This window comes from Sapajus apella, unplaced genomic scaffold (genome assembly GCF_009761245.1).
Source record: "Sapajus apella isolate SASKATOON/1434 unplaced genomic scaffold, GSC_monkey_1.0 scaffold39, whole genome shotgun sequence".
NCBI classification, from domain to species: domain Eukaryota; kingdom Metazoa; phylum Chordata; class Mammalia; order Primates; family Cebidae; genus Sapajus; species Sapajus apella.
The window spans coordinates 9,962,415-9,979,453 of NW_022436979.1; the positions used below are offsets into that span (position 1 = coordinate 9,962,415).

Here is a 17,039-nt window from a genome sequence, read left to right on the forward strand (position 1 = left end):
CCCAAAGGCCTTCTAGAAAAATCTTAAATCTGCCTTAAATATAGGATAGTAATCTGTCTTAAATCTATAAGACAGATTTTTTAAATCCTCTTCCATGGTAACCAATGAGGAATTGTAGAATGAGGATGGAGAAAATAATCATCTAATATATGTTCACCCTTAACCTAAATTTCACAGAGTGGACTTGTTTAAACACAGACCACCTGAAAGAATCCTTCAGTATTAATTTAACAATTTATGATATGCCTTAAGCCTCTCCCTCCCTGCCATGATATTTGGACACTTCCAGTCTAAAAAGCCAATGGTCTGCTTTGTATCATTGCTGAGGGAGCTGGAAAGAATAAATGACTTGTTCCCTATGCCACTGGTAATGAAGAAATGCTAAAAGTTATACATCATTCATAAGCAAATGCTTTCTTTTTCTTTCTTTTAAAAAATTATTTGAGGGTGGCTTTGGAGGAAGAGGTGTTCCAAATACTTCACCTGCTTTTAACGGCATGGTTTATCTGTCACTGGGGATAATTGTTCTTCTCTTCTCTGTGGTTTAAAAAATGGGCTTAATTGCTAAAATTATTGTACAGATCTGCAGAATTGCCATGAAGCCACTCTGAGGATGTGCAGTGCTGAGTCAGTGTTGGGGAGGTTTTCCATCTTCTCCGAGATGTACTTCATGAAACACACATAATGACATATTAAATCATTATACCAAGGATTTTGTAAAATACTTATGGTGGTAATTATTCCCATCATTAACTAGAGACTCTTTTTCACATGCTGAATCCTGTAAAGGCATTTGAAAGTTCTTAAGAGAACTTTTGACTTTAAGATGTATGATTCTGGATGTGTCTTTATTTTTCCCATTGGCATCAACCACTCAACTATGTTTCCTCATCCCTACCATTTATACTTCCACCTTTGCTCCAGATGAAACAGGCTTGTTTGGTTCCAAATTCTAAACTTTGCCTCTTTTTTTTTTTCTTTATATTTAGCTTGGTTTCATCTCCACATCTACATAACCAAATACGTTCCGTCTTTGAATTTCTGCCTTAAGTTCTGCTTTATTTATGAAGTGCCTTGCAGTGTCAGCTGACCTCAATCTCTTCCCTTTCTGACTTAGAAGAGAACATCAATTGCAAAACTTGACTGTTTTTTTTTTTTTTTTTTTAAGCACCATCTGATTTTCTACCTGCTTGCTGTTTAGGTTGTCTAACTTCTGCAATGTTTGGCTTTGCTGATCCCACTCTTCTGCTTTTACTCATATATCACACATAGTAAACATATACATATATATAATAGAGAAATTACATACATCATATGCTATGCATTTTTATTTTATTTTATTTTATTTTATTTTGAGACAGAGTTTTGCTCTGTTGCCAGGCAGGAGTGCAGTGGCACAATCTTAGCTCACTGCAACCTCTGCCTCCTGGGTTCAAGCGATTGTCCTGTCTTAGCCTCCTGAGTAGCTGGGATTACAAGCGTGCACCACCACCCCCAGCTAATTTTTTGTATTTTTAGCAGAGAAATGGTTTCACCATGTTGGCCAGGATGGTCTCGATCTCTTGACCTTGTGATCCCCCACCTCAGCCTCCTAAAGTGCTGAGATTACAGGCATGAGCTACTGCACCTGGTCCTATAGTATGCATTTAATATTTATTATATATTAGTTATGTATTACCTATTAAGCTTATTACACACTATATACAGTATACATACGTTTGTATATGCGCATGTAGTACACAACATTGTGCCAGGAAGAGAGTAGATGGATATCCCAGTATTTATTCAACTGAGTTACATTCAAATCTATAGCAGTTATGGCAATGAATAAGAAAAATAGCTTATTTTAATAATTCACCATCTTCTAAAAGAGATAGTAAATTGAGAAGCAGAAAGTTACAACCTAGTTTTCGTTCTTTTACTATATTTACTATGTAAAAAACAAAAGTTTAAGTTGACAATATCAATGTACCCTATCACAGTACACAAAATCAATTTTGAAACTTTTTCATCAAAATACTTTTCATTTTTCAAATAGCATACTTGCGTCCTTCCTAAAAATAAATCCTTTTAACAACAAAAATTTTAGCCCAAGATAAGCCTCTAGGTAAGAGATATATGAGTCAGAATTAACAAGTTGGGAAGTGAAAAAGTTGGTAGGAAGTGAAGGTGGGGAACTGGGAAGTTTCTGAGCATTGTGAATAAGGATCCATGCTTAGTTGTGTGACAGAATGTGTATATTGTTAGTACAGCTTCTGTGTAACTGGCAAATCCTAGGCAGAACTATTCTTAACTCTATATACATTTCTCTGTATAGCCCCTTCCCATAGCACCTTCTTTAATCTTGTAAAATAGCATTTTTCATGTTTTAAAATTACTGGTTTATCTATCTTTCTTCCACTCAACTATGTATACTGTTGGGAAAAACAGTGAATAGTTTCTATATTTTATTCTTAGTGCCTAGGACAATGCCTTTGACCTGATAGATACATGTTGGGCAAGTACATTATATTGTAAGTAATAAATGAGCAAGTAATTGAATGATTAAAGAAAGGAAGAGATGAACAAAAGATATAAGAATATTACTAGGAAAACTGATCCCTCCTAAACTATCACCAGCTACATCAAGTTTTTTAACTTCAATAATTTATGCAGTTCCTCAAATATAAAGTTATAAAATACTATGGTTTGGATATTTGTCCCCTCCAAACCTCATGTGGAAATTCGATCCTCAATGTTGGAGGTATATAGTCTAATGAAAGATGTTTGGTTCATGGGTGGGATCCCTCATGGGTAGATTAACGCTTGCCCTCCTCCCCTTGGTGTTGAGTGAGTTCTCACTAGTTTCTGAGAGTTCTCATTGTTGAAAAGCACACACACCTGCCCCCACCCTCTCTTGAGTCCTCTCTCACCATGTGATCTCTGCGGCTCCCCTTCCCTTTAGTCATGAGTGGAAATAACCTGAGGCTCTCAGCATCCACTAGAATCATGAGCTAAATAAACTTGTCTTCTTTCCCAGCCTCAGCTATTCCTTTATAGCAACACAAAATAAATAAGAAACACAGGGAGAGGAAATGTATTAATACGTTAAAACTTGACAGTATTTTCTAAACTTGGAACTTTGTTCCCGGATTTCATAGGATTATAATGGTTTCTTTCACAAAAGTGTTAGGCATTTCTGAAAAAGTAGAACTTGGACAAAATTAAAACGTCTTTGAAAAAAAAACAGTAGCACTTTTGAGTATAATGTCATGTCTTTTGTCAGACAAGAGCAGTTCTATCAATTCCAGTTTTCTTCTGTGGAGTTGTTCCACCTACATTTAGAAAATATGTCCAAAAACTTCTACATAGTCAGAATATTTACCTTTATATAATCAAGATATTAAAGAAGTCATCTTACAGATTTGCTACAGATTCTTTGCTGAGATTCTCAGAATGTCCCAAAGATAACTAATCTCATGCACAGGTAACCAGCAGCACCAAAGGTCACATGAAACAAGTTGCTCCTCAGAAACAGGAATAAAGAATACTACCGCTTGTACTGCTAGCATTGGCTGTAAAGCTAAATTCCTGAAGTTGGTTTTAAACCTAGGATGGACTTTATTAATGGAGACAAAAAAAAAGATATTATATCAAATTCTAGCTGCTTTTCCTATCCAGATTACATACGCTAGTCTCCAAAATGCCAAGCTCTCCTGCCATTCAGCTTAAGGTCTCACATTTATACTATGTCCCATGTCCAAGTGTTTACCATCAACTGGACAAAAAATAATTGCATGTTTTATGGCAACCCTAAAACAAAACTTATGACATCACAAACATAAACATTCTATACGATGATTCTACATACGTTCTGTATTCTATATGTAATCTCAACTGTGAAAGGTACACCTGAAGAGCTTGAGTGTCATCAGATTGTTTCTCAAGCAGCCTCACAGAGACATATTATCTTGATAAATTTTCCACAATCCAAAATTTGGTCCATGGTCTTTCAGGCTCAGAAATCTGCCAGCAGAGCTGAAGCAAATTTACATCTCAGAAGTGGACTTACAACTCAACAAACGCACAGTACTGATGATTGATATCAAGATGCAAATATGTTAATTTGCAACAAGACCTATAAAAGTCAGATGAACTAAAACAGTCCTGAGGTCAAGCAGGTACATTTTCTTTATGTGGGCAGATCAAGATGGGAGCTAAGTCATAACTGGAAGGCTTGGTGCTTAAAAATATAAGTTTGAACAAAAAGAATACATTAAATAAATCAAATGCAAGACTAAAATTCAGATTCTAATTATGTTACTTCCTGATCTACATTGATATTTCCCAGTAGAGGTAGGTATGTAACCTACCAGACTCACCAAGCTCTAAAGTCATACTTTCAAGGAGTGGCCTTGGCTGGGGCGGCAGACTTGACCTGTGTGGCTAATGAATCTTCTGATTGACATGTTAATATCTAACTGTGGGAGAAAAAGCTATGTTAAAATGAAGAAAGTAATATGTTAAAATGTTACTCTAAGGTAATATTTGCTCTTTCTGTCAATTTAAAGGCTATTTGAATGCTATTTACAGGCATCATCAGATTCTTTCTTTCTTCTTTTCCTTTTCTTTATTTTCTGTTGTTATTCTTTGTTTTCTGTCCATGCTACCAGGAGAAAACTAAGTCTTCATCTCCTCATGGCAAGGCCCTAACTGATCACCTTATTTCAAATCTGTCTTGTCCAACTCCAAAGAATATTACTATATAAATCTACTTTAAATTATGGTTTAATACGTAATGTTTTTTATTTTCCACCTTCTTTCGTAACAAAAACTTTCAATGATGCCCATTACCTTCAAAGTTAAGTCTGAATTGTTTAGCATGAAATTCAAATTCTTTCATATCTAGGCCCAACTTATTTTTCTACTGCATGAACTCTCCACTCCAGCCAAACCTACTGTCTTCCAGTTATCAGTGTGTACCCATAAATCCATGCCTCTCTCATTTCCTGGAGTCATCTCAAGATCTGCCTTCTCTTTGAAGATATCTCTAAAAGTACAAATTGGAAAATGACCCATTCATTCTTGAGCGTCATTTGACAGTGAGTATTCTGGAAAGTGACTGTTATCTGTAGATATCCTATCTCCTCAATTAGAATATAAACTTAAGGATGAGAACCATACATTTTGCCTTTTATGTATACTGTATCCTCAGTGTCTTGATATCAAGGGTGCTCAGAAAATCAATGCTTAGAACTTGTCCTGTCTACTTGTAATAAAAACTGCTAAACTTCTTCAGAGCCTAACATAGAACTTGAAAAGTATTGTCGTTAACAGAAGAGAAGAGCTGCCTCTTGAAGTATCTTTGGGAGTAAAGCAGTTCATGGCTTCTTCTAGGCCTTTGGTATGATTTCACCAAATTAATCCATTTCTCCACATCCTCATTCTCTCTGTATACTGTTTAATATTTCAGTATAGCCTTCAAGGCCTGGTAGTCTCCCTGTCAGTTTCAAAGTCTAGAGTTAGCTTCAAGATTAGACTAGGCCTCTGATATATAAAGACTGTAATTGGGACACTTAGCAGCAAGAACGATACAGAAGGTAGTTACACAAAAAAGCAAAGCGAAGAATAGGCCTGTGAAATACAATGATGAGGGTGATAAAAGTCTTTAGAGATGAAAAGATAGATTTGTAAAGTTTAATAAAACAGCAAAAGGATCAAGAGGGAAATATCTTAAGCTATTTTAGACACCATTTAGATTTTCAGCATTTTCATGGTAATCACACTTTGGTCTCAAGCCTGACAGGAAAGAGCTTTAAAAACAAACAAACAAACAAACAAACAGAAAAACGCCATACATTTGTCTAACACAATCAGCTGATTTGCAATAGTATCTAAAAAATTAACAGTTCCTTTTATTTCACACCAAAGTACTACTGCTTATGGGGAGGGCATCCAGAATGTTGTCAACAGGGTCTTCTGTGATTATGAAAGACATGAAAATATACACACCATCTCTTATTTCATGGAATTTGGCAACTCCATATCAGAAATGTTGGGGAGCCGTCTGGCTAAGCCTTGAAAGTAGGAATGGAAACACAGTTCAAAGTGGAATGAAGGTGATAATCTCTCCCAGGAAAGAGGAAATCGTTGGATTAAACAGAGATAATTAAGCCTAATTAGTGAATTATAAGGATACGCACAAAATAAAAAAATAGTTGACTTATAGTAAATAAAAGAAAAAGCTATGTTAAAATGGAGAAAGTAATAATTTTCCTGGGCAAGAAAGAATGAACACTTAGAGGCAGACTAAGAAAGAGTTTTATAAGATACCTTATTTGTTCTCTTAATGTTAAAATCAAATTGGAAACAAATTATGCTTACATCGAATAAAAATTATAATACTATATTCTATTGTTTCATATACAGATTAATCCATGATATTACAGGAAAAATTTCATTAAATAGATCTAACATTAAAAGTAACACAAAACAACATTTTTAAAAATTTTGTTTCCATCTTATATTTCCAGGAAAAGTGTTTCCTGTTAATGGATACTAATTTCCCTTTTTCTTTCCTTCTTGAGACAAAAAATCCTAGAGTTCTTATTTTAAAATAGAATCCTAAAAGTCTATGGGAACATGGAAACTATTTCATGTATTTTCATGATTTCCCAACATAAGCACACTAAGATCAGTCTAATGAGGGGATGAGTGTTTCTTTTTACTGGAAAATATGTATGAAAAGGAGCTTCCATGGCCTTCTCTAAATCCCTTGTCAACCCACAAAAAAGTTTCTTCTGTTTGGGCAATATTTCATGTGTTAATGTACAGCATTTCCCATAATACAAAGACAAGATTTGATTATGAAGTGATGTGCTACAGGCTGTCTGTGAGGGTAAATGTTACCATCTTATGATCATGTAAGCTGTTTAGTCACGTATCTACAAATATGGGCAAATAAATTTTTTTATGTACAGATGAATCACATAGTGTATATGTCACATTTTGTTATAGTTCAGGCCTGGCATGAAGGCTCCCAACTGTAATTCCAGAGCTTTGGGAGGCTGAGGCAGGAGGATCACTTGAGCCCAGAAGTTTGAGACCACAGTAAGCAGACAATATTGAGACTCTGTCTCTACAAAGAATAAAATTAGCCAGGCATGGTTGTATGCACCTGTAACCCTAGCTACTTAGGAGGCTAAGGCAGGATGATCCCTGGAGCCCAGGGGTTCAAGGTTGTAGCGAGCCATGATTGAGCCACTACACTCCAGCCAGGGCAACAGTGTGAGCCCCAGACTCCAGGAAAATAAATAAATAAATAAAATATAGTTGTCTCTGTTCTAAGGCAGAGGTGGTAGGTAAAGGATTAAATGCTGCCTATTTAATTGAGATTTTATCTTCCTTATGAGAGATTCTTACGAGCATTTATATTTTCCTCATTTTGAGTGAGAACATCAATCCCTCATGTTGCAAAATTGCAATCTTCCTCGGGAAAAATGTACTTATTATCTACCTTACACACTAAAAAAAATTTTCTGCCTTCACTTAACTTTCCATGTACCAATAGAGTAACCTAGATTTTAAAATGAGTCACACCCCACATTGAAAAATGTATGAAAATGGAATTTAAGAAGGAAAGCTTTCTACTCTAAGTGATTTTTCTTTCAAGTTTACATGTTTAAATTGTGTGGAAAGTAAATTTTGATTCTGACAATGTAAGTTGTTTTGGAGGTATTTGGGCTATAAATGTTCATGCATGCCTGTTGATTTTCAAATCAGAAATGAATGTGAAAACTATGAGAATTAAAAATGGCACTTAAAAGCCCGCCATATGAATCATTTTTATTTTTTAGAATATTGATCCAATAGAACCTAAATGGTTTTACAACCTTTTGAAGTCTATGGGTAATATTGTTTCTCATTTGGTTTCATAGCACAATTTCTTCTAAGGAATATGAATGCACTTGGCTGCACACATATAAAATTTATTAATTATGTTTCTATCCTTTTATAATCAATTTTCCACAAACTGAGCTGAGCAATAACAATTCCATCAGAAAAACACATGCTGTCAAACTTCTTTTTTGTGTGCTTTAGAGTCAAATGGTTATCTTATTAAAGTTGTGAGAAACAAAATATTGAAATCTCTTTTTAATAACAATTATTTTATATATAACTAAATACTTGATTTAAAATTATGCAATCCAGGTATACATTAAAGGATGATTGAAGTGTGATCACTTACTTCTAAAACTAATCTCTAATACTATGACTTGGCAAATTAAATGTTTAACTTTTTAAACTATTTCTTAAGAAGAATATATATATATATATTCCTATTATTCCTATTATATATACAGTATATCTCCCTTAATCTCTTTTGCAATGATACCTTGATTTTAACATGAACATTTACATAAGAAAGTAATTTTCCTTTTTATAAGCCATGAAGTGAGTTACAAGTATTTTCCTTAATAAAAGTTTATAAAATATTTACCTTGAAGCAGTCTAAAAAGGAAACATGTAATTGTGGATCAAATGAGAGTTAAACTCCACTTGAAACAAGAGAGGATTATCATAAACATACCTTGTCCTTGGGATACTCCATAAAATTCAGCTGCTATCCTTGCCGCTTCCTTGCGGTTGCCTTTCACGATGTAGAAATGACTGAGGATGGCAAGGCTGATTTTCACAAAAAGCTTAAAACAGAATAGCGAAAGTATTGTAAAGTAGACATTGGATAATTGTTGAGCAAATGGCCGATTTTCTTCTAACACCGACATTGCTGCAGAAGAATCTGCGGCGGTCTTTAGTTAGATCCAAGTCTCAAATGTGCCTGGCTCTCGTCCGTGGTGCTCCTGAACAGCTGGTCCTGAGGAAAGAAAATATCAGCTGGTAATGATGCCTACAGCTCAAAATATTTATACAGTCCATAAAAGTTCTTCACAAACTCCTATTGGTCTGAAAATATTCCATGGAAGCAATTGCATCATGTGTCGCAAGGCTCCTGACTTTCCATTCTCAATATAAAATGACACTCCACCTCTGTGCTCCAAATTTCAAAATCCAGATATTGAATATATATGCATATTCTTTCCATTTTATATATGTAATTATCAAGAACAATTTGAAGACAGTGTATGGGGTTCCCATTGTTAACATAAATGATATTCATAAATCAAGTAAAGTTGTCTATCATTTAAAGCTTTAAAATGGCACTATACTATTTGTAGACCATGAGCTAAATCAGCAAACAGTCCAGAGCTTGTACCTTAATGACGACTCATCAGATTAGCTAATTGTGTTGTTTTTACTGTTTTAGGGAAAAAAAAAATTTTTTTCTTACAAGTCATCACACTGAAACATCATAGATTAATAATCTGACACTGTTGCCTCATCGAATGAACGCTTTTTAATAACTTGGTATGTGTCAAATGCTTTGCTAGATTTTGAAGAGATAAAGACAAGTAGAATGGTCCTGGCCACAAGGAACTCAAAGTCTAGTGGAGGAAATGGAACAGAAATAGGTAGATATGAAGCAGGTAAAAACAAGTATTACGGGAGCACAAAGAGAAAGCACGTAATCCTGGGAGGGAAGACTCAGAAAAGACATATCCAGAATTATCAAGTGAACAAATGCATTTCATCAACACTGTCCAAAGCCAAGCAAAACAATATACTTTTAGGCCTATAATCTTTGTTGACTCCAATCTGTTTTATTCATGGATGAAATGTATCTGTATATAGATATCCTTAGGCAAGTTATATTTTAAAAGAGAAATAGAATAAATTATTAAGAAAATAACATAGAGCAGCAATATTTTTGCATTTAAGCCAAAAATGTTATGCCAAAATACAAAATATCATGTTATATAGGGAGCTTCGTTACCTATTTCTATGACTGGGTTTGGGGCCTCTTGACAGTGATATTGTTTCTTAGCTCATCTGAGTTCCAAATTAACAAAAGATAACAAGTATAAGAAAATAGAAGTGGCCGTTCTTGGAATAAGGAGCACACCCATGATTGGCCATACTAGTAAGTGTTCTCTCCCTCGGTGTATCCATTTTATGCCGAGTATCTTAAATGGTTTTGGACAGATTCACTTGACATATTCCAACACAAGGAGATAAGCCTGTAAAATAAATACGTCAAATAAAGCAGGCTGCTGCTTTCATCAGTGAATGAAGGGCTTTCAGAAAAAATGATAATAACTAGATCAATATATTAGAAAGAAATTACCAAGCTTCTTATGAAAATGGCCCCTGGTTATCATTTCCAGAGGCAGAGTGTTAGCTAGGCAGGCATTAATTAGGCCCAGTGTGCTATTTCATATGTGCTTTGGGAATCAGTGAAAATTAACTCCAAATAGAAGATTAACGAAATGTTCCTCTTTTTCACTACTGGTAAGACGGTGTCAGGTGAGTCAATACATGTGCCGATTCTTCTGCAGTGAGTCCTCCCTCCGGTGATGCCTGACTTCACACTAGAGAGGTATGCCTCTGGACAGCTGGGCCATCACAGTGCTCTGAGTCACTGCACACTTCCACTTCAGTGTTTCGGGATCAGAAATAAAAACCGCCTTAGTCACGTCTAAGTGCCCATCTAAGGTTTCACTCCTTTCTCTCTACCAGTAAGTGCTATTAAAAATAATTGTCTTCTCATGAGCTAATCGGGAGCCTGGATTCTTTGGGGTTAAGAAACACTTTCATTTCACTAAGGCTGCAATCACTGGTGTATTAAGTTTAAATCTTTCTAGCTTTACTAGTACAAAAAAACTACAGTACGATGTTTAGGATTTTATGTCAAGACATCAGGTTTTATTTTTATGAATTACTTGATTCCCATTTGTATATTCTGTTGGTATACTTTCCCTCAGCAAATTTTACCATCTCTGAGTCTGTTAATTACTAAATAAAAATTAAGCCCAAATAAAATAACTCATAGCATATGAATTTATCAAGTGGAAATTAGATGCTGTATTTTTCATTTTATAAACCCTTCCAAATAATACTATGAACAACTCTGTTAATATTTAAAAGATACATAACGACACTAAAAGTATTGTGCATCTATTTTCCTGGCATTTTCATTTCCTTAGGAAAAAAAATATTGATTAGTCATTGAAGTGACTTATTCAGATAAATGTTTTTATAATACACCATGTTGAGAGACTGTGGTAGCCAGATGTAGTTGACTAGCTCAGTACATCTCAACTTTCCTAATCTTGTTAGTTTCAGTCAATCAGTGTTGAAACTGAACTTAACATTGTATTACTAGAATGGGTGATGTGAGAAAAGTTAAAACAAGAAAAATCATTTACAAAGGTATACTGTATGCTGTATGCATATATTTATTTACGAATTTATTTCATCTTGGCGGTATTATTATTCATATTCTAAAGATGAGGAAAGTGGGTCTCAGAGAACTTTAGAGATCTATAAAAGTTAATTATGAAGAACAGCACTATTTGAACATAGTTCTCACTAAAATACATGCTCAAGTTGCCTCTAGAATTTTCTATTTTTAAGCACTTATGATCTGAGCAAATACAACTCATACATACAGAGATTAAGACAGAGTCACACAGATTAACAGACACATACACATACCCCTCCTCCCACACAGAAGAGATCATACAAGATTATATGTAATCAGAAACCTAAATTACTGGGGTAAGCTGCGTACATGGTATGACGATGAAATGAGATGGCACTTTGTGTGTACTCACTAAGTGGGAATATAGAAAGAGGGGCTAATACGGCCAGGCGCGGTGACTCATGCCTGTAATTCCAGCCCTTTGGGAGGCCCAGGAGGGCGGATCATGAGGTCAAGAGATGGAGACCATCCTGGCCAACATGGTGAAACCCCGTCTCTACTAAAAATACAAAAATTAGCTGGGTGTGGTGGCCTGCACCTGTAGTCCCAGCTACTTGAGAGGCTGAGGCAGGAGAATTGCTTGAACTCAGGAGGCAGAGGTTGCAGTGAGCCAAGATCATGCCACTGCACTCCAGCCTGGCACCTGGCAACAGAGTGAGACTCTGTCTCAAAAAAAAAAAAAAAAAAAAAGAAAAGAAAAGAAAAGAAAAAGAAAAAAAAGAAAGAGGCGCTAATACTGTTGGACTCTTCAAAGCTTGAATAGCTTCCACAAAAACAACAGAGAGAAAGCTGGTCAGGAGCGGTGGCTCACACCTGCAATCCCAACACTTTGGGAGGCCAAGGTAAGCGGATCACGAGGTCAGGAGTTGGAGACCAGCCTGACCAACATGGTGAAACCTTGTCTCTACTAAAAATACAAAAATTAGCTGAGGTGATGCACACCTGTAATCCCAGCTACTTGGGTGGCTGAGGCAAGAGCATTGCTTGAACTCGGGAGGTAGAGGTTGCAGGGAGCCAAGATCACATCACTGCACTCCAGCCTGGGTGACACAGCAAGACTCCGTCTCCAAAAACAAACAAACAAACAACAGAGAGCCAAGTAGGGCAGTCGAGAATTAGTACATTATAAAACACTGAGTGATCAAGGTAGGGTCAAATGATTAATAACTATTAGGTTGGTGTAAAATTAATTGTCGTTTTTGCCATTGCTTTTAATGGCAAAAATCGCAATTACTTTTACACCAATCTAATAAAAGATGAGGGTAAGGGAAAGGATTTTGAGTCTGGCCAGAAGAAGTTCACTGATGACTTTCAACTCTGCATGTTAATAAAATAAGGGAGTGGGAATCAGGACATCAGTGTTAGGGGGATGATCCTTACAGAAACTTCTGAAGAACAAAGGCTCCCTGGCTTCCTCCTGCTGTCACTTTTCTAGACACTGTCTCTTTTTCCCGCCATTATGCAGGCATCAGAGGAGTGACTGTACAGCCGAACCTCCTGCTCACTCTTCTCCTTCAGTGTCCCAGGGTACTACATGAATTGTTGCTGTGTTTTAGGGACTTAGTTTCACGTCACTCAAAAGTTGAATAGGAAAATGACTTTCAAATATAACCCAGATTAGCCATAAATTATCTCTCATAAAATAGGGAATTTTACTTCTAGAGATTATGGGGCTAAACTGTTTTGACTTAGCTAGAGTATTGATCCAAGCTATTAGATTGAAAATATCAATAGAATATAATAAAAATTGCCTGTTTCTAGTGCTTTCTGGTTGCTAAATCGTAACAGAAGGGAAATATAGTGAGCCACCTGCAATGACCTTTTTTCATTTTTTGTTTGTTTGTTTGTTTTGTTTTCTTGAGACAGGGTCTTGCTCTGCCACCCAGGCTGAAGTGCAATGTCATGATCACAGCTCACTGCAGCCTCTACCTCCCAGGCTCAAGCAATCCTCCCACCTCAGCCTCTGGAGTAGCTGGGACTATAGGCGTGAGCCACTGTGCCCAGCCCTTTAAAAAAAAATGTAATTTTTAATTCTCTGGTAGACATCTAAAGGCTCTAACTGACTGTTTTTATTCTTAATATTTCCAAAAACAAAACCACAGGAACACATTTCCAACAGCAACATTGCTAATGTTCAGCATAATGGCACACATATTCCTAGCCCTGGAACAGGGTTGTTGAGGATTATTTGTATATGGTAAATACAAACTCAGAGGTGTCATTTAACCATAAATTTGAAGGCCAGTGATGGCTGATAAAAGGAAAGGGTAAAAATTATGCAAGTTATCACTGGTAATATATTCACTATTGCATTTAAAACACCATTGAAAACATAATCCTCATTTTTTTCTGTTTTGTGAAATCTCATGAGGAATAAAAAAGGCAAATGAAGCTCTTAGATGTTCAAAATACATGTAATCTGAAATGAAAACAGCAATGTTTACACTTCAAGTTGAACTCCTTAAAGGGAATGAAAAACTAAATTTAGCCTTATCTCCATTCAGTAGATTCTGTTTATCTTCACTTATTCCAAAGTTGCACTAATGGAAATAGATACTTTATAAAGGCAAAACACATTTTCATAACTCCTGATGCAGACTTAGATATTATGACATAATGCTTCTGTCACAGACGATTAATATAGTCACAGCAGAACTACTGGCACTGATGTCTCAGGTTTCTATGAGGCATCCATAATTATTGAGGAAGGATAAGCTCTCTTAGATATTATAATTGCCATATAATTATTATTTATAGTGTTGGCTGCGGAAAGCCTGGGTAAGAGCTAGTCTGTTTTGTTGGACTATCCTACGTGGCGGGAAATTCCTGTGTTTGGTCTCTAGCCATACTTCCAGTATCATAGAACAAAAAAGCAGTTTCTGCTGGCATTATGATAATCCATAAAAAAGGTATTAGCCACAAAAAGGGTCATTAACTTAGATTGCATCCAGGCTCTTTGGAGAATATCACTAGCTTTCCCCAAAACACAGAACAACCTTTATCCTAAAAACTGACTTACATCAAACATCCCATATTGAGATCTGCCCTAACTAGAGGCTGCTTTAGGTTAAACCACTTCTATTCATATTTATGTTGTCCAGGAAAACTTGGCTGAAAGATGGTAGTTCTGCATATATAAGTTTAAAAAATAGATTCCTTAAAATTATTAATACTAATGTATTCTTATTACATGCCAAGCAATTTTCTATATAGTTTATTAGAATGAAATGTCAGGAATTTGGTTTTTTGTTTTCTTGTAAACCCAGCATTTCTTTAAAGGATCGTATCTTGCCCAGCTTCAGTCCATATACTTGATCTCCTGGCTCCAGAGGACACTTGACCAAAACTAGCCAAGAAAGATAATTCCAGGACTTCTGCTGGAGTTTTGGAAAAGGCACTCATCCTCTGCAGGGGAGGCTGATTTCAAGATCTAAGTTTAAAGATGCTAGGAGGTATAATTGACAGTTGAGAAACAGCTCACCTAGGAATTAAGCCAATAAAAATGAAAACACAGCCAAGATTTGGAAAGGCAGCATCACGGTACCTTCATTTGAGCACCTGGATCTATTTAGTTGCACCTGAAGTAGTTGATCTGACAATAATACAGATTTGACAGTTATAAGAAGTAATAAAGTCATTTTTGCTGTTATTAATCAAATCAGTTTGAATTCAGGGTTTCTCTCACTTGTACAGAAAAAACATCCTGATATATTTATATTTTCTGGAGTACTTATAAAGAGAAATTATGGGATGGCCAAATAGGAACAGCTCTGGAGTGCAGTCCTCAGTGAGAACAACGCAGAGGGTGAGTGATCACCACATTTCCAAACGAGTTATTACTGCCCACACAACAGGAGATTCCCGGTCTGAAAAGTGCCATGAGTATCCAACATAGCAGTTTCAGCTGGCACAATAGGTCTCCACACAAAAACTCATACAAATCTGGGCAGCCGTTTCAACTGGTGCCTGGAATGCCTAAGAGACAGAGCCACCCATTCAACTGAAAAAAGGGGGCTAAAACAGGGAGCCAGATAACCTGGCTCTGCAGGTCCCACCCCCACAAAGTCTAGCAATCTGAAACGCTCTGATTGAGAGTTTCGCAGCAAGCTCAGCTGGACCCGGGAAGGTCCAGCTCTGTGGGGGGAAGGACATCCACCATTACTGAGGCAGTCCACCACTACCAAGGCAGTTCACCATTACTGAGGCAGACTGCCATTACCAAGGCAGTTCTAACTATACCTCTATGAGCAAAACCGCAAGGAAGTTCATACAGTAGCTGGGCAGAGCCCATGGCAGCTCAGCAATACCTCGGCTGGCAGACTGTGACTAGACCACCTCCTCGCTGGGCAGGGCATCTCTGACAAAAGGCAGGAGCATGTCAGGAACTTCTAAATAAAGACCCACCTTCCCAGGACAGAGCACCTGGGAAAAAAGGCACTTATGAGTTCTGCTGCAGCAGACTTAAATGTACCTGCCCAGCAGCTCTGAATGGAACAATGGAGCTTACAGCTCAGCACTTGAGCTCCTCTAAGGGTCAGACTGTCTCCTCAAGCAGCTCCCTGACCCCCGTATATCCAAAGAGACACCTCCTAAAAGAGAGCTCAGGCTGACACCTGGCAAGTACCCTTCTGGGACGAAGATAGCAAAAGAAGAAACTGGCAGCAACCCTTACTGTTCTGCAGCCGCTGCAGGAGATACCCAGGCAAGCAGGGTCTGGAGTGGACCTCAGCAGTCTTACAGCAGAGGGGCCTAACTGGTAGACGGAAAACTAAAAAATGAAAAGAAATAACTTCATCATCAACAAAAAGGACATTCACTCAGAGACTCCATCTGAAAGTCACCAACTACAAAGAACGCAGGTAGATAAATCCACAAAGATGGGAAGAAACCAGCGCAGAAAGGATGAAAACAACCAAAACCAGAATGCCTCTCCTCCAAGTGATCACAACTCCTCACCAGCAAAGGAATGAAGCTGGATGGAGAATTAGCCTGATGAATTGACAGAAACAGGCTTTGGAAGGTGGGTAATAAGAAACTTCTCTGAGCTAAAAGAACATGTCCTAACCCAATGCAAAGAAACTAAGAACATTGAAAAAAGGTTAGATGAGATGCCAACAAGAATAAACAGCTTAGAGAATAAAAATGACCTGATGGAGCTGAAAAACACAACATGAGAACTTCACAAAACATGCTCAAGTTTCAACAGCCAAATAGACCAAGCAGAAGAAAGGATATCAGAGATTGAAGATCAACTCAATGAAATAAAATGAGAAGGCCAGATTAGAGAAAAAAGTGAAAAGAAATGAACAAAGCCTCCAAGAAATATGGGGTTATATGAAAAGACCTAATATACGTTAGATAGGTATACCTGAATGTGACAGAGAGAATGAATCCAAGCTGGAAAACACTCTTCAGGATATTATCCAGGAGAACTTCCCCAAACTAACAACACAGGCCAATATTCAAGTCCAGGAAATACAGAGAACACCACAAAGACATTCCTCAAGAAGAGCAACCCAAAGGCACATAATCCTCAGATTCACCAGGGTTGAAATGAAGGAGAAAATGCTAAGGGCAGCCAGAGAGAATGGTTGGGTTGCCCTCAAATGGAAGCCCATCAGACTCACAGCAGATCTCTTGGCAGAAACTCTATAAGCCAGAAGAGAGTGGGGGCCAATAT

At 37.0% G+C, this 17,039-nt stretch overlaps 1 protein-coding gene across 4 annotated transcripts in view; it reads right to left on the bottom strand.

Annotated features, from left to right (window-relative positions):
* Positions 1-17,039, bottom strand: part of ASB5 (ankyrin repeat and SOCS box containing 5) — a 114,750-nt gene that overhangs the window by 52,139 nt on the left and 45,572 nt on the right. For 2 of the 4 annotated variants that reach the window (XR_004275328.1, XM_032298700.1), the window contains exon 1: positions 8,570-8,935. Coding sequence is in view for 3 of the 4 variants with exons in the window: in XM_032298700.1 (XP_032154591.1) it covers positions 8,570-8,765 (196 nt within the window). In the remaining variant the exon portion in view is untranslated. Of the gene's footprint in view, positions 1-8,569; positions 8,936-17,039 lie in introns of those variants that run through there. The other 2 variants (XM_032298701.1, XM_032298702.1) reach the window with 1 other exon arrangement.